General features: G+C 47.5%; 1 protein-coding gene across 1 annotated transcript in view; it reads left to right on the top strand.

Moving 5' to 3' along the window:
* EDA (ectodysplasin A) overlaps positions 1-20,342 on the top strand; it is a 318,832-nt gene extending 298,490 nt beyond the window's left edge. Inside the window, exon 9 of the mRNA XM_030210396.1 lies at positions 18,707-20,342. Coding sequence (XP_030066256.1) covers positions 18,707-18,958 — 252 coding nt within the window. The 3' untranslated portion in view covers positions 18,959-20,342. The remainder of the gene's footprint in view (positions 1-18,706) is intronic.
* The last annotated feature ends 5,982 nt before the right edge of the window (positions 20,343-26,324 follow it).

Genomic DNA, 26,324 nt, shown 5'->3' with positions numbered 1-26,324 from the left:
CAGGAGGTGGTGGAAGTGAAAACGGTAACGGAATTCAAATACGCGTGGGATAAACATAAAGGAATCCCGTTCAGAAGGAATGTATCCTAAGGAGCTTAGCCGAGATTGGGTGGCAGAGCGGGAAGCGGGGATAGTGCTGGGCAGACTTACACGGTCTGTGCCTTGAAAAGGACAGGTACAAATCAAGGTAAGGTATACACAAAAAGTAGCACATATGAGTTTATCTTGTTGGGCAGACTGGATGGACCATGCAGGTCTTTTTCTGCCGTCATTTACTATGTTACTATGTTTTTTAATGGTATATTTTAATGTTATATTGTGAACCGTTCTGATTTACCTTTGTAGTAAGTGACAGTCTAGTAAATGAATAAATGATATGATAGAGATGTTTAAATACCTCAGTGGCGTTAATATACAGGAGGGCGAGCCTTTTTCAAATGAAGGAAAACTGGAATGAGGGGGCATACGATGAAGTTAAGAGGAAATAGACTTGGGAGGAATCTGAGAAAATATGCTTTCACCGAAAGGGTGGTGGATGCGTGGAATGGCTTCCTGGTGGAAGTTGTAGAGACGAGAGCTGTGTCAGAATTTAAGAAAGCTTGGGACAGGCATGTGGAATCTCTTAGGAAAGGAAGAGTTAGTGGTTACTGAAGATGGGCAGACTGGATGTGCCACTTGGCCCTTACCTGCCCTCATGTTTGTAGGAAGATGAAATATGACATGAATTGTTTGCGGGGGGGGGGGGGGGGGGGGGAAGACTCAGGAATAATATCAGGAAGTACTTTTTCACAGAGAGGGTGGTAGGTACCTGGAATGCCCTCCTGCGGGAGATGGTGGAGATGAAAACGGTAACGGAATTCAAAAATGTGTGGGAGTGGAGGAGTGGCCTAGTGGTTAGGGTGGTGGACTGTGGAACTGGGGAACTGAGTTCAATTCCTACCTCAGGCACAGGCAGCTCCTTGTCACTCTGGGCAAGTCACTTAACCCTCCATTGCCCCATGTAAGCCGCATTGAGCCTGCCATGAGTGGGAAAGCGCGGGGTACAAATGTAACTAAAATAAATAAAAGAATCCTGTATAGAAGGCATGGAACCAAACAAGCTTAGCGGTAATTCGATGATAACACCAGTAACTGGGAAGCAAAGCCAGTGCTGAGCAGACTTCTACACTCTGTACCTTGATCATGGCTGAACAGGTTCAACTTCAGTAACTGGAGAACAAGGCCAGTGCCGTGCAGACATCTATGGTCTGTGCTTCGAAAATGTCAGACAAATGATGATCAAGTATATGTGTGTAGTACCATATCATGTCATACTATGAGTTTGGCAGATTGGATGAACCACAGGTCTGTTACTATGTGTCTCCCGTATTGGTGCAGCTCTATTGGTTTCCTTTGAAAGCTTGTATTTTGTTTAAAATCTGCTGTTTAGTTTTCAAAACTTTAGAAAGCCATTATCCTTAGAATTTATCTTCTATGCGATCATTACATTCTAGTTGTTATGTAGTGTAGATCTCCTGGGTTTCCCCTCTGTAAAAGGTTTAAGCTTTGAGTTTTTGTGAGAATTATCAGTCAGTAACGACTTGATCATATTTTCTGCAGTCGAGAATTCCAAGTTCATTTTACCTTGAGGTCAAAAAATAGCTGAGGTCATATTTGTTTAGGAAATATTTGTTAGAATAATATCTGTTTAAAATGTTCTGGGGTTTTTTTTTGTGTTATCCCAATTTTTTTTTTCAAATCAGTTTCTTAATTTAGTATCCCACTCTGGACCTTGTTTGATGAAAACGTGTGATTAGAATATACTAGTAGAAGTTGTTTCCAGTATACAATTCTTTTTTTCTTCTTTTTTTCTCTCTTCTTCTTTGTTTTATTTTCATTTTATTTTTAATTTTCAGTTTTAGAACACATACAATTTATTTATTGCTGCCATCCTCACCTTTGTTTATATTCATCAGTGCCTGTGTTAATATTTTTCTTTCGCCCTCATGTAGGATTACGTCCTTAGCCTTTTTTGTATTAGATCCAGAAAGAAACATTTGTTTTTTCTTTGCATTCTTTCTTGTACAACATTTATTACATCATAAGGTTAGTAGATTATTGTCCAATTAGCACATACTTATCTATATCCTAAACATGATTTATTGATGTCATGTCATATTTCCATATTTTATTTGAAGAAGCTGATTCTCTTATATTTATTGGTTTCCTCATCGTTTATATATTTTTATATGCATGCAAATTTGCTTAATTATTTTATATCATTTTATTTTAAGCTTTTCAATATGTGTATTTCTATACTTGTATGTATAGTCATTTCATTTACTTTAATATTATATGTTCATACTAGTTTTTACATGTTTTTTAGACTCCTGAGGCAAGTGCTTAGGCGCTGAAACACAGCTGCTGTGTTAAGTCATTTGATGTTTTGTAATAAAGACTCTTATTTATACACGTTTCCTTCATTGTTTGGAAAGAGCCAGCTTCCCCTACTCCTCCTTTGCCTTATAGAACCCTAATAACATTAAAAAATTTACCCCTCTGTGGCAGAAGAGTGCCTAGATGGCCACAGAGTTATCAAATTACACTTTAGTAACCAAGTCAGTTTATCATACTACATGAAATCACTACCTTGCCATACCAATGTGACCACTAGAAAGAGCTAGAAAATCAGGCCAGAGCAATTCCCTAATGACTCAACCTGATCCAGAAACTGTAGTAGGAAAAATTTTAAGTGTAGGGGATTGGATACCCCTTTTATAGCATGCCTGTGAATCTGTCCAGAATCCCTGTCTCCCTGGGGTTAAGTAGCTTGGAGTCTTGATATTTTGGGGGATTCTTCCAGGTAATTGAAACCTGGATTGCTCACTTTTAGAAACAAAATACAGAGCTGTTTTGGTCTGACCCAGTATGACAACTCTTATATTCAATAGTCTTACCACATAATTAAGATCACCCACTTCTTCACACTGTCTTCAGCAATTTGATGAGTCCCATGCAGTGGCGTTCCTAGGGGGGCGGACACCCAGGGTGGCGCCCCGCCCCCTGGGTGCAGCGAGGAGCCCCCCCCCCCCCCGAGTGCATGCCGCTGGGGGGGGGGGAATGCCGCAGCGTGCGCCTGCTGCGAGTTTACTAACTTTGCTCGTTCACTGCAGCTCCCTCTGCCCCGGAACAGGAAGTAACCTGTTCCGGGGCAGAGGGAGCTGCAGCGAACGAGAGAAGTTAGCGAACTCGCGCAGCAGGCGCGTGCCGCGGCACCCCCCAGCGGCGTGCACCCGGGGCGGACCGCCCCCCCCCCTTGGTACGCCACTGGTCCCATGGTTGCATTCCATACAATCTAACTGGTATGATGAAATCCTGCAAACAGTCTTATGTATGCCCTGGAGGAGAGGAGGGACAGTGGAGATATGACACAGATGTTTAAATACTTGAATGGTATTATAGAAACAAATACTTTCTAGAAAAGGGAAAGTGATAAAACTAGAGGACACTAATTGGTTGCAGGGTGGTAGACTTAGGAGTGATGTCAGAAAATTCTTTTTCACGGAGAGGGTGGTTGATGCCTGGAATGTCCTCCAGAGAGAGTTAGTGGGAAAACAAACTGGCAGAATTCAAAAAGGTGTGGGATAAACACAGAGGATTTCTAATTAGAAAATGAATAGTATTTAAAAAAACAAAATTTAAAGGGTTGCATATATATTTGCATGTCAAGTGGTGCTTAGATGGGCGACTCTGGCTGCATCAACTAAGGCCGGCGCTGGACTGGCTTGTATGGTCTGAGTCCCGCATATAGCGACCCAGTTTAGGATTGGCTGGCGAGAGCTTTGACAGAAGCTCCAGTAATTTGGAATGTGAGGATAGTGCCAGGCAGATTTTTACAATCTTAGTCCCACAAATGGCAAGACAAGATTTGGATAGGCTGGAGTGGGCCTTGACGGCAAGTCCAGTAGTTGAAGCATAAGGACATAGCCGGGCAGACTTCTATGGTCTATGTCCCAGAAACACAAAAGAAAGACCATGATTATAGTATCATGTTCACTGTTGATTTAAATCTTGAATTGATAATGAATGTGACTTGGGCAGACTTGATGGGCCATTCAGGTCTTTTTCTGCAGTCACTTACTATGTTGCTATGTAGACCAATGGTCCATCTAGCCCAGTATCCTGCTTCCAACAATGGCCAATCTAGGTCACAAGTACCTGGGAAAAACCCAATTAATAGCAACATTCCATGCTACCAATCCTGGGGAAAGCAGTGGTTTCCCCCATGTCAATCTCAATAACAGACTATAGACTTTTCCTCCAGGAACTTGCCCAAACCTGTTTTAAACCCAGATACGCTAACTGCTGTTGCAAAATCCTCTGGCAATGAGTTCGAGCTTAACTATTTGAGTAAAAAAATATTTCCTATTTGTTTTTTCCTTCTATTTGTTTTAAAAGTATTTCCATGTAACTTCATTGAGTGTCCCCTCGTCTTTGTATTTTGAAAGAGTAAAAAATCGATTCATTTTTACCCATTGTACTCCACTCAGGATTTTGTAAACCTGAATCATATCCCCCCCTCAACTGTCTCCCTTCCAAGCTGAAGAGCCCTAAGCTCAGCCTTTCTTCATATGAGAGAAGTTCCATCCCCTTCATCATTTTGGTCACTCTTCTTTGAACCTTTTCTAAGTCTACTATATATTTTTTGAGATACAGTGACCAGAATTGAATGCAATACTCAAGGTGAGCTCGCACCTTTGCACAATACAGAGGCATGATAATATGCTCGGTCTTATTTTGCATCCCTTTCCTAACTAATCCTGGCATATTGTTTGTTTTTTTTTTGGGCTGCCGCTGCACACTGCACAGAAGATTTCAGTGTATTGTCTACAATGACATTTAGATTTTTTTTTTTTTTTGGTGCCAACTCCTAAGGTGGACCCCAGCATCAGGTAATTGTGGTTCAGATTATTCTTCCCAATGTGCATCACTTTGCATTTGTCCACATTAAATTTCATCTGCCATTTGGGTGCCCAGTCTCCCAGTTTCCTAAGGTCTTCCTGTAATAAATCCACATTAATGCATGCGGAGCCTACATAAGTGTCTGAGATGATCAAGCAGCACTGTGAAATTATACCTATTCCAATATTATGCCAATTTAATACTACTGAACCCCATCCTCAAACATTCAAATAGTTTAAACTCAGTATTTAGTAACCTTAAATAAAGTGCTCAGTTCTATTGTATTCTTACCGTACATCCCCAGGAGAACAAGTGATAAAATCAGAGGAATCATCATTGCACATTTAGGTGTTCCAATTTATTAATCCAAGGTATGAACATACATAACTGCCTCCAATGGCAGGGTGATACACATACTGTGCATATGCTTAAACCTTCTCAAATCAGTGAGCAGCAATCAATTATATCAGATATATAAAGACATAAAATAAGCTACATACAATACATATCGCCTAAATATTGATGTTAACGTAATGAAAAAAACATACCTGGCAATTACCTCTTATTCATATAAACTTACCTACTGGTGAGAAACCTCATTAATTGATGATTGCCATGTTCGTTTTGATGATATATGTTCTGATTCCAACTTCCCCTTAGGAGTACCTATCCCATCACTTAGTGAAGAACATTCGCTGGGTTCCACCGCTCCAAACCATTCACCCTCACACTACATGTAGTCCCCTTGATTCTGGCCGAATTTCGCTGTTGCTTCCTCAAAAGAGGAATGAAATGAAGCTTCCAAACTTCTTTCATTCAAACACCCCAGCAGTGTACCACGCTCAGTGTGGGTGGAGCATTGGGCACCTGCCAGGGACACCTATCGGACAAATTTCTTAAAGGGAAGTCTTTAACTTCCTTTTTTAAAAGATAAATTAGACAAAATACTGAAAACAGAGTTGCAGTTCTTTCCAGACTTTAGCAGCTTGGAATGCAATAATTTTTTCATAATCTTAATCATTTGACTCCCTTCAACATTTATTTATTTTTATTGCATTTGTATCCTACATTTTCCCACCGTATGGCAGGTTCAATGTGGCTTACATATTTCTGAACAGTCTAGTACATAATACAGAAGTACAATAAACGCTTAGGTTGATATATTAGCATATTGTGAGAGAGGTTAATATTCTTGTTTTCCATTTCTGAACTTTTCGTGATGTATGGTGGTGTGGGATTAAGCAGATCCAGGGGGGAAAGACTTCTTGAAAAGATGTGTTTTCAGGTTGTTTTTTTTCTGAATTGTAGGTAGTTTTCTTTGAGTTTTAGGTCTTTGGGTAGTGAGTTCCAAAGTTGTGTGCCTATAAACGAGAGGCTGGTGGCATGTAAAGATTTGTATTTTATACCTTTGTAATTGGGGTAGGGAAGGGTTAGGTAGATTCTTGCTGTTCTCACCACGTTTCTTATGGGTAGATTGATAAGTTCCATCATGTAATCTGGTGCGAGTCCATAGATGATTCTGTGGACTATTGTGCATAGGAGGAACAAGAGGGGAACTGAATAGTGAGCTTCTGTTAATAGATTGAAACTCCTAGTGAAATAAGTGCTCTGGACATTCACCATTTAAAATCTTAAACAATATACATAAAAATTTGAACAAAATCCTTGCTTCACTTGACAAAATAGAGATGCTATCATATTTCGAAAATATTAATTGCATTGCCGTATTCTGGGTGGTTATTAATTTTTGAACAAGCTGTTTCAGAGCACCCAAATAGAAAAGCTTGCAGTAATCCATCATAGAAATAAGTAATGATTGTACTAATAGCCTAACCTGTTCAAATTCAAAAATACTTCTGATATGCCTCAACTTTCTCATAAGAAAAAAAGAACTTTTAACCAAGGCATTAAGGCAGAACTCAAAAGATAATTTGACGTAAATAAACTCATAAGAATAGCCATACTAGGTCAGACCAATGGTCCATCTAGTCCAGTATCCATCCAGCAGTGGCCAATCCAGGTCACAAGTACCTGGCAGAAACCCAATTAATAGCACTATTCCATGCTACCAATCCTAGGGCAAGCAGTGACTTCCCACATGCCCATCTCAATAACAGACTATGGACCTTTCCTCCAAGAACATGTCCAAATCTTTTTTTTTTTTTTTAACCCAGATGTTCTAACCGCTGCTACCACATCCTCTGACAATGAGTTCCAGAGCTTAACTGTTCATTGAGTGAAAAGAATATTCTCCAAGGACAAGCAGGCTGCTTGTTCTCACATGTGGGTCGGCGTCCACGGCAGCCCCAGGAAACTGAGATTTTCCAGCAAAATCTTCAAAGTTTTTGCAACAGTCCGTAGAACGCAGGGCAGACGCACTGTGCGTGCACGGCCATTTTCCCGTGTGCGTCCGTTCCCGCCTCAGTTTTTTCTTTTCCACGGTAGAGAGAGGCTGCATGTTGGTCGCTCTGTCACAGGTCCCAGGAAAAACTTAGGCGCCCTTTCGCAACGTTTATCGCTTTCTTTTTTGTTTTAGGTCGTCCTTTTTCCTCCTTTTCTTCTTTTTTCCAGTTATCTTACAAAAAAAAAAACGTTTTTTCTTAGTTTTGCCTGGTAAGTTTACTTTAGCTTTTCATGGCGGCCCTTTTGGCCGCCCGGCCGCGGTTCCCTTTTTTGTGCCCTTTGTTGGCATGATCGAGCCGTTTGATTTCGCCGCCACGATTTTTCCGCTGATGTCCTCGAAGCCTCCCAGCGGCTTCAAGAAGTGTGCTCGGTGCCAGCGGTCGATCTCGAGCACTGACCCACACTCCTGGTGTGTACAATGCCTTGGGCCCGACCATCACACAGATGCCTGCAAATTGTGGCTTAGCTTGAAAAAGCAGGCATCAAGAAGACCTATTCGGGACCGTCTTTTTGGAGCTCCGACTGGTTCCTTGGCGTCGACAGCGGTACCGAGGTGGCGTCGTCGATATCGGCACCGGGGATGGCATCGATATCGGGAGCGCAGGTAATGGCTGTCCAGACTTCACCTTTAGCTGGGAGTAGTGAGCTGTTGAGTGGGCCTCCACCTGTCTCGAAGGCTCCTACTGGGCAGGCCCCCCAGGACCGACCCATGTCTGACCCCACCCCGAGGAGGCGTGTGGGTTCCACGTCCTCGTCGGTACCAAGGAATTCCAGTGACGTGCTTCGAGCGAAGGCGAAGAAGCATTGGCACCAGTCTCCTTTGAGACACGGTACCAGGAGCTCTGGGGCGTCAAGGGATTCAGCACCCGGAAAGCGTCGATGCCGGGAGAACCGCTCACCCTCCATCCAGGAGGTGTCAATGTGTCGATCTCCGGACAGCCCGGTACCACCTCCCAGACCTTCGCAGATTCTGACTCCGGTGCCGGCCTCCCAGCATTCCTCTACAGTGACTCTGGAGGAGAGCATCCGAGCCATTCTTCCAGGCCTTCTGGAAGGGCTGATGCAGCGCCCGGTACCGGTGGTGCTTGCGCCCTCGGTACCGTCGATCAAAGCGGCGGCTGGCTCTGTGCCTGTGGTGAGGTCCCTGACGACAGTACCGCTTGCGGCATCGGCCTCGGCTGCCACCCAGGTTGACTCCCCGTCGATGAAGGGAGCTTCATCGCCACCGGCATGGGAGTCGACCTCTCAACATCGCCATCGAGGACATGGTTCCTCGGCGTCGAGACGGTCCCGGTTTGGACTGTAATTCGTGAACTCTTGTCCGTACCGAGGAGGATGCCCTCCTGGGATGAAGGGAAGACCCCAGATATTTCTCTTCCAAGGGTCTTGTGGTCTTCCTCTGATCCCACTCCTTCGCCGGAGCGTCTTCCTTCTCCTCCTTTGTCCGGGAAATGTCTGGGGGCATTCCCTTCCCTGTGGTAAATGAGGATGAGCCCCAGGACTGAGATGCTCGAGCTTCTGGACATATCCTTCACCACCTAAAGAGTCATCCACTGCCCCTCGCATGATGTCCTTAAGAGACATTGCTGAGGAACTGGATGAAACCTTTTTCTCCGAGGACAAGCAGCTGCTTGTTCTCACGACTGGGTTGACGTCCACGGCAGCCCTCAAACCGGAGTAAAAAATCTCACGGGAGGTCCTGCAGGCAGGGCACGCCCACCGTGCATGCGCGACCGTCTTCCCGCCCGTGCGTGACCGTTCCCGCTCAGTTTTTTGCTTTCCGCGCTGGAGAGAGAGACGCGTCTTCGTCCCTCTCCGTGTCAGCCCCGGAAAACCGATTTGCGGCCTAGTCCGCGCTTTCACTTTTTTCTTGTTGTTTGCACCGCGCCCCTTTATTTATTTATTTTTTTTAAGTTTGTTTTTTCCTTCCCCTCGTCGAGTTTAGTTGCGGGGTCGCCTCGGCCGTTTCTTTTTTCCTTTTTCTGGTGTGCTTTTCACCGCCACCATCGACGATTTTGATCTCGCCGACACGATTTTTCCGTCGTTGTCCTCGAAGGTCCCGAGCGGATTCAAAAAGTGTGGTCGGTGCGGCAGGCAGATCTCGCAAGACCGATCCTCACGCTTGGTGCCTCCAGTGCCTCAGCCCGGAGCATAATTCCAAGGCATGCACCTTGTGTCTCGGCTTGCGGAAGCGGACGCAGGTGGCGAGGCAAGTTCTTCGGGACCGTCTTTTTGGAACTTGCGCCGGCCCGTCGACCTCGATGGCATCGGTGTCAACGGCAGGGTCTTCGGTACCGATGTCGACGTCTTCGGCGCTGAGTATGGCATTGACCCCAGGAGCACAGCTTCCCTTGGCCCAACGACCTGCCAGCGACTGCGGCGGTGAGCGGCCACGTGGGCAGTCCGCCCCGGCCACTCCCGCTGCTCAGGGCCATCGGGACCGAACCCTGTCGGATCCGATCCCTAGAGGCCGTGGAGACTCCACCTCTTCCTCGTCTATGCCGCGGAGCGCCGATGACTGACATCGGAAGAAAGCTGCCAAGAAGCACCATCATCGGTCGCCCACGGCGCATGGGACTGGCAGCTCCAGGACGTCGAGAGAAGACTCGACCCCCAGGAAGCGGCAGCGCCGGGAGGAGCGCTCCCCCTCTATCGAAGAGGTGTCGATGCGCAGGTCGTCGGGTACCCCGGTGTACCGTCTCCTGGACCCGGGCAGCTTCCAGCACCGATGCTCGCACCGGCCCCCTTGCCTCTCCCGACAACGGGCCTAGACGAGTGCCTCCGAGCCATCCTTCCGGGGATCCTGGAAGGGCTGATGTGCCAGGCCTTGCCGGCACCGGGGGTGCTTGCGCCCTCAGTGCCGTTGATGGAGGCGCCGGTGGGCTCTGGTCCGGTGATGAGCTCTTCGACGCCAGCGCCGCTTGTGGCACCGGTGTCGATCGCCACTCAGGTGGAATCCCCGTCGAAGTCAATGGAGGGAGCTTCATACTCGCCGGCGCGGGAGTCCACCTACTACTACTTAGCATTTCTATAGCGCTGCCAGGGTTACGCAGCGCTGTACAAGTTTAACACCTTTCGACACCCTCATCGAGGATGTGGTTCCTCGCAGTCGAGACGGTCCCGGTTGCGGTCTGAGCTGAGAAAGCTCATGTCCGACACCGTGGAAGAGGCCTCGTAGGGGGAGGAGGAGGACCCCAGATATTTCTCCTCCGAGGAGTCTATGGGCCTTCCCTCCGACCCCACACCTTCACCGGAGAGGAAGTTCTCGCCCCCTGAGAGCCTCTCCTTCGCCTCTTTTGTTCGGGACATGTCTGTCAGCATTCCCTTCCCAGTTGTTACTGAGGATGAACCGAGGGCGGAGATGCTCGAAGTCCTCGATTATCCATCACCACCTAGAGAGTCTTCCATGGTACCATTGCACAATGTCCTCAAAGAGACACTGCTTCGGAACTGGTTGAAGCCATTATCTAATCCCACCATTCCCAAGAAAGCGGAGTCCCAATACAGAATCCACTCAGACCCGGAGTTGATGCGGCCTCAAACTGCCTCATGGCTCAGCGGTCGTGGACTCTGCTCTCAAGAGAGCACGGAGTTCGAGGGATACCGCCTCGGCGCCCCCTGGGTGGGAGTCTCGCACTCTGGACTGGTTTGGGAGGAAGGCCTACCAATCTTCCATGCTCGTGACCAGAATACAATCATACCAGCTCTACACGAGCATCCACATGCGGAACAATGTGCGGCAATTGGCGGACCTGGTTGACAAGCTCCCCCCGGAGCAGTCCAGGCCCTTTCAGGAGGTGGTCAGGCAGCTGAAGGCATGCAGAAAATTCCTGTCTAGGGGTATCTATGACACCTGTGATGTGACATCCAGAGCTGCGGCCCAAGGTATAGTGATGCGCAGACTCTCCTGGCTGCGTGCCTCTGACCTGGACAACCGCACCCAGCAGCGGCTGGCGGATGTCCCTTGCCGGGGGATAACATTTTTGGCGAGAAGGTCGAGCAGTTGGTGGACCAACTACACCAGCGGGAGACAGCTCTCGACAAGCTCTCCCACCGGCGCCTTCAGCATCCACCTCCGCAGGTGGACGTTTTTTCCCGGGCCCGGCAGGCTGCACCCTACGCCTACAGCAAGCGTAGGTACACCCAGCCGGCCCAAAGGCCTCCTCAGGCACAGGAACAGTCCCAGCACGCTCGTTCCCGTCAACAGCATGCGCCTAAGCAGCCCCCCTGCGCCTCCACAGCAAAAGCAGGGGACGAACTTTTGACTGGATCCATGGAACATAGCCCGCCATCAAGAAGCCGTGCCGGATGGCCTGCCGTTCGGGGGGAGGTTGAAAGTTTTTCACCAACGATTGCCTCTCATAACCTCCAACCAGTGGGTCTCCAAATAGTGCGGTGCGGATACACCCTGAATTTGGTCTCCACCCCACCAAATTGTCCACTGGTAGCTCAATCCTTCAGCTCCCATCACAAGCAGGTACTTGCAGAGGAACTCTCCGCCCTTCTCAGTGCCAATGTGTCGAGTCCATGCCACCCTGGCAGGAAGGGCAGGGATTCTATTCCAGGTACTTCCTTGTGAGAAGAAAACGGGGGGGATGCGCCCCATCCTAGACCTGAGAGGCCTGAACAAGTATCTGGGTGCGAGAAACAGTTCAGGATGCTTTTCTTGGGCACCTTCTACCCATTATTCAGAAGACGATTGGCTATGTTCCCTGGATTTAAAGGATGCTTATACTCACATCCCAATACTGCCAGCTCACAGGACAGTATCTCTGACTCCGTCTGGGGACACATCACTTCAGTATTGTGTGCTGCCCTTTGGGCTCGCCTCTGCACCACGGGTGTTCACGAAGTGTCTCGTGGTGGTTGCGGCGTACCTACGCAAGCTGGGGGTGCACGTGTTCCCGTATCTCGACGATTGGCTGGTGAAGAGCACCTCAGAGGCAGGATCCCTTCAGTCCATGCAGTGCACTATTCAACTTCTGGAGCTGCTGGGGTTTGTGATAAATTACCCGAAGACCCATCCCCAGCCAGTACAATCTCTGGAATTCATAGGAGCTCTGCTGAATTCACAGACGGCTCAGGCCTATCTTCCCGAGGCGAGAGCTCAGAATCTTCTGTCCCTCGCTTCCCAGACCAGAGCGTCCCAGTAGATCACAGCTCGGCAGATGTTGAGACTCCTGGGCCATATGGCCTCTACAGTCCATGTGACTCCCATGGCTCGTCTTCACATGAGATCAGCTGAATGGACCCTAGGTTCCCAGTGGTGCCAAGCTACCGGGAATCTAGAAGATGTCATCCGCCAGTCCATCAGTTGTTGCAATTAGCTGCACTGGTGAACAATTCGGACCAGTTTGACCTTGGGATGCCCATTCCAAATTCCTCAGCCCACAAAAGTGCTGACGACGGATGCATCTCGCCTGGAGTGGGGAGCTCTTGTCGATGGGTTCCACACCCAGGGGGTGTGGTCCCCCCAGGAACAAGATCTTCAGATCAACCTCCTGGAGCTCCGAGCGGTCTGGAACGCACTGAAGGCCTTCAGGGATCGGCTGTCCTACCAAATTATCCAAATTCGGACAGACAATCAGGTTGCAATGTATTACATCAACAAGCAGGGGAGCACCGGATCTCTGTCAGGAAGCCGTCAGGATGTGGTGTTGGGCACGCCAGTATGGCATGCTTCTCCAAGCCACATACCTGGCAGGCATATAACAAACAGTCTGGCCGACAGGCTGAGCAGACTCATGCAACCACACGAGTGGTCGCTCCATTCCAGAGTGGTACGCAAGATCTTCCGAGAGTGGGGCACTCCCTCAGTACACCTTTTCGCCTCCCAGACCAATCACAAGCTGCCTCAGTTCTGTTCCAGACTTCAGGCACACGGCAGACTGGCGTCGGATGCCTTTCTCCTCCATTGGGGGACGGGCCTCCTGTACGCTTATCCGCCCATACCTTTGGTGGGGAAGACCTTACTGAAGCTCAAGCAAGACGGCGGCACCATGATTCTGCTCGCGCCCTTTTGGCCCTGTCAGATCTGGTTCCTTCTGGAGTTGTCCTCCGAAGAACCCTGGAGATTGGAGTGTTTTCCGACTCTCATTTCGCAGAACGATGGAGCGCTTCTGCACCCCCAACCTTCAGTCTCTGGCTCTCACGGCCTGGATGTTGAGGGCGTAGATTTTGCTTCATTGGGTCTGTCTGAGGGAGTCTCCCGTGTCTTGCCTCTAGAAAGGATTCCACTAAAAGAGTTACTTTTTCAAGTGGAGGAGGTTTGTCGTTTGGTGTGAGAGCAAGGCCCTAGAACCTCGTTCTTGTCCTGCACAGAACCTGCTTGAATACCTTCTACATTTCAGAGTCTGGTCTCAAGACCAACTCAGTAAGGATTCACCTTAGTGCAATTAGTGCTTACCATTATCGTGTAGAGGGTAAAGTCATCTCTGGAGAGCCTTTAGTCGGTTCCATTCATGAGAGGCTTGCTTTTGTCAAAGGCCTCCTGTCAAGCCTCCTGCAGTGTCATGGGATCTCAACGTCGTCCTCAGCCCAGCTGATGAAACCTCCTTTTGAGCCACTGAATCATGCCATCTGAAGTACTTGACCTGGAAGGTCATTTTCTTGGTGGCAGTTAGTTCAGCTCGTAGAGTCAGAGCTTCAAGCCCTGGTAGCCCATGCTCCGTATACTAAATTTCATCATAACAGAGTAGTCCTCCGCACTCATCCTAAGTTCCTGCCAAAGGTGGTGTCAGAGTTCCATCTTAACCAGTCAATCGCCTTGCCAACATTCTTTCCCAGACCGCATACCCACCCTGCTGAACGTCAGTTGCACACATTGGACTGCAAGCGAGCGTTGGCCTTCTATCTGGAGCGGACACAGCCCCACAGACAGTCCGCCCAATTGTTTGTTTCTTTCGACCCCAATAGGAAGGGGGTCGCTGTCGGGAAACGCACCATCTCCAATTGGCTAGCAAATTGCATTTCCTTCACTTACGCCCAGGCTGGGCTGGCTCTTGAGGATCATGTCACGGCTTATAGTGTTAGAGCCATGGCGGCGTCAGTGGCCCACTTGAAGTCAACCACTATGAAGAGATTGCAAGGCTGCGATGTGGTCATCTGTCCACACTTCACATCTCATTACTGCCTTCAGCAGGATACCGACGCAACAGTCAGTTCGGGCAATCGGTGGCTGCAGAATCTGTTTGGGGTCTAGAATTCAACTCCACCCCTCCTAGGCCCATTTTTGTTCTGTTCCAGGCTTCACTCTCAGCTGTTGCTTCGTAGGTCAATCTCAGTTATGTCCTCGCCGTTGCGAGGCCCAATTGACCTTCTTTGTTGTTTTGAGTGAGCCTGGGGGCTAGGGATACCCCACATGTGAGAACAAGCAGCCTGCTTGTCCTTGGAGAAAGCGAAGATACTTACCTGTTGCAGGTATTCTCCGAGGACAGCAGGCTGATTGTTCTCACCAACCCGCCTTCCTCCCCTTTGGAGTTGTTTTGTTCTCCTTATTTGCTTTTCATTTAACTGAGGCGGGAACGGACGCGCGTGGGCGGGCGGGCGGGAAGGAAGATGGCTGCGCAATGCGTCCGCCCCGCGTTCTACGGACTGTCGCAAACACTTTGAAGATTTTGCTTGAAAATCTCCGTTCCTGGGGCCGGCCTGGACGCCGACCCACATGTGAGAACAATCAGCCTGCTGTCCTCGAAGAATACCTGCTACAGGTAGGTATCTTCGCTTTTCCTCCTATTTGTTTTTAAAGTATTTCCATACAATTTCATTGTGTCCTCTGGTCTTTCTACTTTCTCCACCTGCTGTTCACCACTCAGGATTTTGTAGATCTCAATCATATCTTCCCTCAGCCGTCTCTTTTCCAGGCTGAAGAGCCCTAACCTCTTTAGCCTTTCCTCATACAGGAGTATCATTTTGGTCACTGTTATTTGAACTTTTCTAATTCTGCTATATCTTTTTTGAGATGCAGGAACCAGAATTGAACTCTCAATACTCAAGGTGAGCTCGCACCATGGAGCGAAACAGAGGCATTCTAATATTTTAGGTCTTACTTTGTATCTCTTTCCTAATAATTCCTAGCATCCTGTTTGCTTTTTTTGACCACTGCTGCACACTGGGCAGAAGACTTCAGCGTATTCTCTACAGTGAATCCTAGGTCTTTCTTGAATGCTGACTCCTATGGAGGGTCATTTTCAAAGCACTTAGCCTCCCAAAGTTCCATAGAAACCTATGGAACTTAGCCTCCCAAAGTGCTTTGAAAATATGCCTCAAAGTAGACCATAGCATCAGATAACTATGATTTTGGATTATTCTTCCCAATGTGCATCACTTTGCATTTGTCTACATTCTCTGCCCATATTCAACAGATCGCCAAAACCTATCGCTTCTTATTCTACGATATTAGCAAAATTCGCCCCTTCCTTTCTGAATACGCTCCTAGACCCTTATCCACATCCTTGTCGCCTTTCGCTTGGACTATTGCAATTTACTTCTCACTGGTCTTCCGATCAGCCATCTCTCTCCTCTCCAATCTGTCCAAAATTCTGCGGCACGACTTGTTTTCCGCCAGAATCGTTATACCCACACTAGCCCGCTCCTCAAGTCACTTCACTGGCCTCCCTGTCCGCTTCCGCATTCAGTTTAAACTCTCGTAATGACCTTTAAATGCATCCACTCTGCAGCCCCCCATTACCTCTCCGCTCTCATCTCTCCCTACATTCCTCCCCATGAACTCCGCTCACTGGACAAGTCTCTCTTGTCGTCCTCCTTCTCCTCCACTGCTAACTCCAGGCTTCGCTCCTTTCTGTCGCGGCACCTTATGCCTGGAATAGACTTCCTGAACCTATACGTCTAGCTCCATCTCTACCTGTTTTCAAATCTATGCTGAAAACCCACCTTTTCACTGCTGCTTTTAGCTCCTAGCCACAATTGCCCTCCCCTTGTCCCTTCCTCCCTTCTCACCCATTACTTTCCTCACCCGTAACTGTCTTGTCAGTCTGTATTATTTAGATTGTAAGCTCTTTTGAGCAGGGACTGGCTCTTTGTATCAGGTGTTCAGCGCTGCATGCGTCTGATAGCGCTATACAAATGCTGCTAATAATAATACATTAAATTTCATCTCATTTGGATGCCCACTCTTCCATTTTACTAAGGTCTTCCTGCAATTTTTTATAATCTGCATGCGTTTTGACAACTTTGAATAGTTTCATGTCATCTGCAATTTAATCACCTCACTAGTTTGATTTTTTGATCATTTATAAATGTTAAAAAGCCACCAATCCCAATACAGATCCCTGTGGCACTCCACTAGTCATCTCCTCCATTGAGAAAAATGGCCGTTTAAACCCTACCCACTGTTTTCTGCCCAGTAACCAATTCTTAATCCTCAGAAGGACATTGCCTCCTATTCCATGACATTTCTATGCTCACATGCTTTCAGCTGGCTGAGAATGGCCATGCCCCACCCCCTTCAGTGAGGATCTTAAGTATGGTTTTCCCAGATGGGAATTAGCATATGTCCCTTTGTACTCTCTCTGCTGTCAAAATGGGTAGGCTTTCCCCATCAACCTTCCCTTGGTAGGAGTCTTATTCCTAAGGGCTGTTTCCACCGGAACTCGCCCTCTAAGGAAATCTCTTGAAGTGCAGGCTCTTGTTCCATTAAGGCAGCACCACTCTGTGTTTTCAGCTTGTGCTCTCAATGCCTTCTGGATTCGTAGTAGGCTTTTTCCCCACTCTTTTGACAAGCCTTGACTACTACCTTCTTGCAGTGTGTTCCATAATTTTATTTTTTTATAATCATTTCCACTGTTATGCCCAGTGTTGAAGTCAAGCTTACCGCTCTGTAATTTCCTGGATCACCCTGGAGCCCTTTATTAAAAATCAGCGTCACATTTAATGACAGGTTACATAATCATTAGCAGCAGATCAGCTCTTTCATGTTTGAATATTTCAATAACCTGGGGTGTATACAATCGGTCTAGGTGATTATATCAACTCTTTAACTTGTCGGTTTGGCTCAGTACATCTTCCAAGTTCACCAGATTTCTTTCAGCTCTCCCACATCGTCACACTGAAAAACATTTCTGGTACAGGTAGATCTCTTACATTATCTTCCATAAAGACCGAAGCAAAGAATTCATTAAATCTTTCCACTATGTCCTAAGATCTTAATCACAGGAGAGAGTGGATACATAGTCTGGTCTAAGATAATATGATCTAATAGTGTATCTTGTGGTGGCCTGTAAACCACTATGCCTTTAAAAGGACAGATTCAGAGAGGAATGTACAGTTTATATGAGTTGCTGGGGGGGGGGTATGTTTGATTCCTCCTACTGGAGGCACTCCACCCCAGTCTAAAATGTAGGAAGACAAAGAATGTAAGATATGAAAGAGGGGTGAAGAATCTTGAATTTAATGTAAAAGTAGATGAGGGTCAAGTTAGGCGACTGAGGCAGAAGACTAGCAGTGACTGTTTTATAGGGAAAGAGCATGACTAATTCTTGCTGCTGTGTTCTATATGTCTTTCAAAGGAGTAGCATGGTGAGTAGGCCAGAGGCAGAGATTCCAAGGATGAACCATCCCAAATATTGAGATTTTCGAGATGGTGCATCCAGGGTTAAATCTGGAAAGATTCAAGTGTAGGATTGATTTGCAAATGAAAAAGCAACGTGAAATATTTGTTTTTCTTTGGAGCCTCTGAAAGATAAAGTGGAGACAGTGTGGGTAAATTCTCTGGGCTGAATGTTGCCTTCCCCTCTAGCTAAAAATATGGACACAAACTTCAGAGTACAACTACTTGTACATGCAGGGGAAAGTGATGGGGCAAGGAGAAGCGGTGTGCAGGAAGGTATACTGAGATTTCTCCCCACTCGTTTGGCCATTTGGCTTTTCTTTTAGGATTTATCACTCATGAAAGCAGTAGTAATCAGGATCAATGCACTGACGTTGAGGCTGTAATGAATGAGAGAAGTGGGAGAGTGAGAGCTTTCAAATGTGTGGCACAATCATATGCAGAGGGCAGGGTGCAGTTGTCCAAATAAGAAGGTATTGGAGAATGGATGAGGTTTTAACCATGGAAGAAAGCAGGAGAATGCAAATCCCAGCTATTTATATATATGAATAAACAAGATTCTCAAGTAAGTAAAGGACTGTGATTAGAGTTGACCTACCAATCAAAACACTTTGAACAACAGAGGTGCTTCTAAGTTTTTGTTTATTTAGCATTTCCAGGAGCTGACAATACTTATGATCTGTGCAGTGCCTCTTGAGTTGGTACAGAAGTGTATGTGAGAGGCAGTTAGACTGTATGTGCTTACACACCCAAGAAAACTGCTATATCTTCCTAACATTACCTCTTTTTTGCCAGGTATACTATATCAACTTCACAGATTTTGCAAGCTATGAGGTGGTCGTAGATGAGAAACCCTTTCTGCAGTGTACCCGCAGCATAGAGACTGGCAAGACAAACTTCAACACTTGCTACACAGCTGGTGTCTGCCTCCTGAAAGCTAAACAGAAAATTGCGGTGAAGATGGTCCATGCCGACATCTCCATCAACATGAGCAAACATACAACATTCTTTGGAGCCATAAGACTGGGCGATGCACCAGGATCCTAATAACAGGAGGAGATATAAGAAAAAGGTGAACTCCCACAGACCACACAGTGCTGCCAATTCATATACAGTATCCATATTGGAGGGTTTTTGTAATCTAAACATAGAAAACTGATCATTCTCTGAAAATTCTGCAGTATCTTCTGTGGATTTGACATTTACCATAAGAAAGGACTCCTACGCTTTGTAGAGACCTTCATAAGTGAATGTGGCAAGGTAGAGAAGATCAAAAAGCACTCAGTCTGGGGAAGAAAGGATCATTTTTTGGTCTTGTGTATGTTTTGTGCCTTACTGCAGTGATGTTCACTTGCACTCTGGTGCCCTACCAAAGACTTGTGCTACCTGTTCAGTGGATTATATATTGCACTAGTATGATATTGCCTAGGGAAAGGCAGAAATAAGCAAAAGCTCTCTTGAATTATATTGTATTTGGTTATGAGAATCCTAGAGTAGGTTCTCATCCCAAGATCTCTTCGCTGACATCTGCCCTGGGCAAAGATAAATTGGGGAAGGTATAGATCAGGATGAGCTAGCAGCAACTTTATTCAATGAGAGTAGGGTTTATTTGTAACCTTATCCTTAAAAGCTAGTGTGGTTTAACTATTTTCTGCCTAAATGCAGAATGTTGGAGCAGCCAGTATTTCCCATTTCTGGCCACCAACAAATGTCGTTTTACAGCATCAAAAGATTAAGAAGTCATCTAAGGATAAGTGTGTAATTTATGGAAAAAAAAACTGTCAATGTGGCCACCAGTAAGGGTTGGTGACTGTTTTGATGACACCAGAAATAAATTTTGAGAACCCTTAAGCAACCAAGCTGTGACTGTCAGCCTAGCACCAAGATCTCATATGCAAGTTCCTTAGATATGGGATTGTACATGATTCTTCTAAATATAAAACCAAAGCAGAATTTGAGCAGTCAATGAAAATATCTACTTACAAAAAGATGCCATCTCAGTGACGTCTAACATCTCCTCCTTTATCTGTTTCAAGATGATAATGGAAGTTGGGTACACACACATTAGAAAATACTTACCCGTCTGCATCATAAACAAGCAGATTATTATATCTGGGCAAAATGAGACCACTATTTTTATACAGTGTTCCCTCTAAGGCATGTGGGAGCCCTCCGTCTGGGTTCTGCCATGGAGGTGGTGCAGTACTTGAGCAGTTTCAAACATAAGGGATAGACAGGATCCTGGAAATCTTGCAGAACTTGCCTTTCCATCATGATTTAAACTGATATTGCTTTACATTCCCTAATGGTAGGATCATGGGTGGGAGACTCTACCTCTTGTGACTTGAAGGTGCAGTATTAATGCACTTCCCTCATCACTGTTACCAAATCTAACATGCTAAATTATTGTATGGGCATGGACAGATTAATATTGGGCTCTGGGCAAACATACCTTTGTTGGCCCCCTACCATGAGCCCCATTACTTTTCTTACCCCCCCCCCCCCCCCCCCAAAAAAAAAAAAAAAAAATTTTCATTCATGGTCTTCCCTCCATGTTTCATCTCTGTAGAAGCAGCAGGGAAAAGAAAATGCAGAGCCTAGCTTATAAGTATGATGGCAGTAATAGTTTGTGAGTGAGCATGGGACTAAGCAAGCATATACTTTGAGTGGAGTGCCTCAGTGGTTAGAGCTGGAGAGCTGCAAGTTCCAGGAGGCAGATTCCAGAGGAAGATTTTAGGCCAGTGCTTGATTTCACAGCCCTATCCTAGTGCATCAAGGGACCTTTAGTGCTGATTTCAGTGGGGAGACCATAAATACCACACCGAATTGGGATGCAAGTTTAAAAAGAGGACTGGCCAAAAAGTCTCTGTCCTGGAACTGAGTAACTTGGTAGCTTTGGAGCAGAAGGCAGAGAAGCTGGACAAATCACTTTCACTGTCTGTTGCCTATGGTACAAACCAGAAACGCAAAGGGTGAATTGCCCCAAAGGGTGAGATTTATGGGCATTGTGTCTGAGGTATAAATTCACAAGGTTTTACATATGAAAAACTTCATAAATGGAAGAAGCAAATGCATTTAGCTTTTTTTATGCTTCTGAAGAGATATAGAGTGGTGACAGTATTAGGACAGTTTCAGAGGACTTTGCCCAATTAACTTAACAATTAGCTGGACAAATTCTACAGATTGAAAACTCCCTTTCCATATCATCATGCTGATCAATCCATAGACTGGTGGGTTGTGTCCATCTACCAGCAGGTGGAGATAGAGAGCAAACTTTTGCCGCCCTATATGTGGTCATGTGCTGCCGGAAACTCCTCAGTATGTTCTCTATCTCAGCAGGTGGTGGTCACACAGCAGCAGCTCTGGCTAGGCCTCCAAGCCTAATCCTTAGGTTTTGTTGAGGCCTGGGGTTGAGGGCTCTTTTGAGCAAGTGCAAACCTGGTGGTGCCAGGTCCCTCCTTTTCTCCCCCCTCCCGCTGGCTCCGTTTAAAAAAAAAAAAAAAATTTTTGAACGTCCTTAAAGACGTTTATTTAAACGTTTATTGCAGCTACTCACTGGGGACACCAGGTCGTTACAGCTCGGAGCGGAAAGCAGGTAATTTTTACCTTTTATAGCGGGCAGGGGGTTCCCCGATTGGTCTCCACGTGGCCTATGGCGTCGGAGGGCGAGGGCGCAAAGAGTCGCTCCCCGGATCGCGTGTGCGCTTCTAGAGGGGATGCGGGGGTCTTAAAGTCTGATCGCCCTTGTTGGGTGACAGTTTCGTGACCGATGAGTGTCCCGGTCCTTCCTTCGGTGTGGCGGTTTTTCCCGCCATAAACGCCCATCCCCCGCGGCTCGCCTCCACCATATTGGCCGGCCACGTGGCTCGGACGGCTTCTTCTTGCGCCGCCCTTGAGGTGGGAGACATTGATGCCATGAACGCCCTTAATTTGGGCGACGGCACAAAAGCGGCTAAAGTTAAGCGCCGTTTTTCCTGCGCGGCTCCTTCGCGGAGTGTCGCGCCGGACGCCATCTTGGATGCGCAGCATGTCTCTCCCCCGCTCTTGCGAGCGCCGGTTGAGGGTGCGTCTAGGGCTGTAGCCCAGGCTGTGGAAGTGCACAGTCTGGGGGGTTTCTCCCCCGAGTTTGTTTTGCTGCTGCATCAGGCCTCCCTTATGCAAAACGCTGCCCCTGCTCCCTCGTCTGGTAAAGAGGTTGAGGCCCCGGAGGTAAACGCCCTCGGGTTGATTCCCAGGCCTTGGAGGACTTTGTCTCCTCCGATGTAGATGAGGGCAGCGTATCTGAGTTCTCCCAACGGTCCTTTGCGGTGGACGCAGACAGACAAGTTGTCTGCAGGAATGCCTCTGGTGACCCGGGAGTGGATTGTCGTCACGACGGACGCCTCTTTGTCGGGCTGGGGAGCCCACTGTTTGGGAAGGACAGCGCAGGGGCTCTGGTCTCCTGCAGAGGCAAAGTGGTCTATCAACCTCCTGGAACTCAGAGCCATTCGGTTGGCGCTTTTGGAGTTCATCCCGGTACTGGCGTTGAAGCCTGTACGGGTCCTGTCGGACAATGCCACGGCTGTGGCCTATGTCGACCGCCAGGGAGGTACCAAGAGCGCCCCTCTAGCCAAGGAGGCCATGAATCTATGCCAGTGGGCGGAAGCGAATCTGGAACAGCTGTCAGCGGCCCACATTGCCGGGGTCATGAATGTCAAGGCGGACTTTCTCAGTCGCCATACCTTGGAGCCCGGAGAGTGGCAGCTATCTGCTCAGGCGTTCTTGGACATCACGAAGCGCTGGGGCCAGCCGAGCCTAGATCTGATGGCGTCATCGGCCAATTGCCAACTGCCGCGCTTTTTCAGCAGAGGACGGGACCCTCGATCCCTGGGAGAGATGCTCTTCTCCAACAGTGGCCGACACAAGAGATTCTCTGTGTTCCCGCCCTGGCCCATGTTGGGCAGGGTGCTAGACCGGGTGGCAAAGCATCCGGGCCGGATAATCCTGGTGGGTCCGGATTGGCCCAGACGTCCCTGGTATGCGGACTTGATCAGGCTCTCAGTGGACGAACCTCTGCGACTGCCAGTGGAGCAGGGCCTGTTACATCAGGGTCCCATGGTGATGGAGGATTCCTCCCCCTTTGGTCTTACGGCCTGGCTATTGAGCGGCAGAGTCTGAGGAAGAAGGGTTTCTCAGACAAGGTCATCGCCACTCTGCTGAGAGCAAGGTAGCGCTCTACTTCTACTGCTTACGCCAGGGTTTGGCGTACCTTTGCAGCGTGGTGTGAAGCAGGTTCACTTTCTCCATTTACTGCTCCAATTTCTTCAGTGCTGGCGTTCCTGCAAGAAGGTCTGGAGAAAGGCCTGTCGCTCAGTTCCCTGAAAGTCCAGGTAGCGGCCCTGGCTTGCTTCAGGGGCCGCCTGAAGGGTGCTTCCCTGGCTTCGCAGCCAGATGTGGTGCGTTTCCTCAAGGGAGTTAATCACCTGCGCCCTCCTCTGCACTCAGTGGTGCCTGCGTGGAATCTCAACCTGATGCTAAGAGCCTTGCAAAAGCCGCCTTTTGAACCCTTGTCGAGGGCATCTCTGAAAGACCTGACGTTGAAAGCAGTCTTTTTGGTGGCTATCACTTCAGCCAGAAGAGTTTCCGAGCTCCAGGCACTCTCTTGTCGAGAGCCTTTTCTGCAGTTCACTGAGGCAGGAGTGACTATTCGCACAGTGCCTTCCTTCCTACCCAAGATTGTTTCTCGCTTCCATGTGAGTCAGCAGCTCTGTCTCCCTTCCTTTCGTAGGGAGGACTACCCAGAAGAGTATTCTGCTCTCAAATATCTGGATGTGAGACGGGTCTTCATCAGATACTTGGAAGTGACCAATGATTTCCGGAAATCGGATCATCTGTTTGTCCTGTTTGCAGGTCCTCGTAAGGGTCTGCAGGCTGCTAAGCCTACAGTGGCAAGATGGGTCAAGGAAGCCATGGCAGCGGCTTAGGTGGCCGCGGGGAAGGTGCCGCCTATCCAGCTGAAGGCTCACTTCACTAGAGCTCAGGCGGCCTCGATGGCAGAGGCCGGGTCCGTCTCCTTGGCAGAGATATGCAAGGCGGCAACTTGGGCATCGGCCCATACATTCTCCAAGCATTACCGCTTGACTGTGGCTGCTTGGGCGGAGGCCCGGTTTGGAGCTTCAGTGTTGAGGTCAGGGATTTCAATGTCCCGCCCTGGGTGAGTACTGCTTCGGTACATCCCACCAGTCTATGGATTGATCAGCATGATGATATGGAAGGTAAAATTATGTATCATACCTGATAATTTTCTTTCCATTAATCATAGCTGATCAATCCATAGCCCCTCCCAGATATCTGTACTGTTTATATTCTGGTTGAATTTTAGGTTCAAGTTTAGTCTTCAGTTCTTTCAGGAGGACTTCGTGTTCAAGTTTTTTCACTTGGATTCTTCAAGAGTTGAGACGAGTTTGTGTTACAGTGAGCTGCTGCATTCCTCTCCCCTCCGTTTTACGGGGCTGGATTGAGACTTAAATTCTGCCGGCACTCCCTCCCGCTTCGTGCGGCTGTAGGGCAGCTTTGTACCCCTCCCGCTTCGGCGGTGTTAGGGTCAGTCAGCTCCTCCCGCGGTTGCGGTTGCAGGATAAGCCAGATCCCCCCGCATCGGCGGGTGTGGTGTCCCTCCCCCGCTCCGCGGGGATGAGCTGGACGGATTCCCCTCCCCCACTTGTGTGGGGATGAGCTGGGTTAATTCCCCTCCCCCGTTTCGGCGGTGGTGAGCTGGGCAGAGTGTCCCTTTGTGGGTGTAATTCTCTAAGTGCTGAGTCCTGCGGATGGAGCTTTGATATCGACATACTGAGGAGTTTCCGGCAGCACATGACCACATATAGGGAGGCAAAAGTTTGCTCTCTATCTCCACCTGCTGGTAGATGGACACAACCCACCAGTCTATGGATTGATCAGCTATGATTAATGGAAAGAACATTATCAGGTATGATACATAATTTTACCTTACTTGTTATGTACACAGATACATATGTGCCAGTGGACTTCTCCACTGCAGCCCAAATATTTAAAGGAAAGTTCTGTCTACACGAAACTGTCCCCACAAGAGACATAGAAACATATACACACACATTCACTCTTGCACTTCAGTTACAGACACGTGCACCTGCATGCACTCTTCAGATTTACACTTGCACAGGGCTCATTCTTCAGACATACACAATTGATCGTGTCTGCATGCTCACTCTTCTTGCGCGCACACACACACACCCTTTTCTGCTGTTCATGTTCTCATTCAGTGAGCGCCTCTTCTTCAAACCAACTTTGCCCGCTATCATATAAAGTTCTTGTATTTGCTGCCATCTCTTTTTCTCAGCCTGCAGCAGCCCCTTCACGTTTCCCCCCATCTCATTCACATTTCTATCCCTTCTGAGTAAGCCCCCCCCCCCCCTCAAATGACACTGGACACTCACTGGTTCCACTGGCTGTCTCCAAGATTCTCTGGAGAGCTTCGTCTTCCCCATAGCCCTTACAGCTCAACCTGCCTTCTTGTGACTAAGCTGTCTTTGTGTTGCATGGATCCTACCATACTCTGCACTGGAAGTGGGACGACTAGAGAGCTATAAAAGGCTAAACTCTGAAAAATATTCATATACTTAAGTATTGTTCTGGCTTTGAGAAAATGTACATACCTATGGAATCCAGAAATTTGCATATATGTAAATGTCTGGATTTTCCAGGTATGAACACAAGATCTCTAATTATAAAATAGATGGTATATAAAAAAAAACTTAAATGGCAGCATGTGTGTAGATGTGTCAAGTGACACTTAGATGGCGACTCCAGCTATGAAGAACTAAGGCCAGTGTGTGTCCCATATATGGGAATCTGGTTTAGGATGGCTGAAGTGGGCTTCAATTGCAACTTCAGTGGCTGGAATGTGAGGGCAATGCCAGACAGACTTTTACAGTCTGTGTCCTGCGAATGACAAGAAGGATACAGATAGGCTAGAGTGGGGGGTTTTGACAACTCCAATAGTTGTAACGTAAGGACAGTTGCCAGACGGATTTCTATGGTCCATGTCCCAGAAATGCCAAAGAAAAGACTATGATCACATTCATTGTCGGTTTAATCATAAATTGATGTGAAGGGGCATTTTCGATATGACATCCAAGTCCGACAAATTCCGAATAGAAAATAAGGTCATTTTCAAAAAAAGAAAAACATCTTTTTTTTTTTTTTTTCGAAAATACTTTTTCAAACAAGGTTTTGGGCTTTGGATGTTTTATTTTTTGGTCCATTTTCGAAAAATAATCGAATAAGTGCAAAACAGAGAGATTCATGCTATTGGGATGTAGGAGGAGCCGGCATTGTTAGTAGACTGGTACCCCAGACATCCCAGGAGAGCAGTGGGGCACCGTAGAGGGCACTTCTG

Source organism: Microcaecilia unicolor, chromosome 7, assembly GCF_901765095.1.
Source record: "Microcaecilia unicolor chromosome 7, aMicUni1.1, whole genome shotgun sequence".
Lineage (NCBI taxonomy): Eukaryota > Metazoa > Chordata > Amphibia > Gymnophiona > Siphonopidae > Microcaecilia > Microcaecilia unicolor.
Note: the sequence above shows the minus strand (reverse complement) of the source record. Positions and strands in the feature narration are given on the sequence as shown.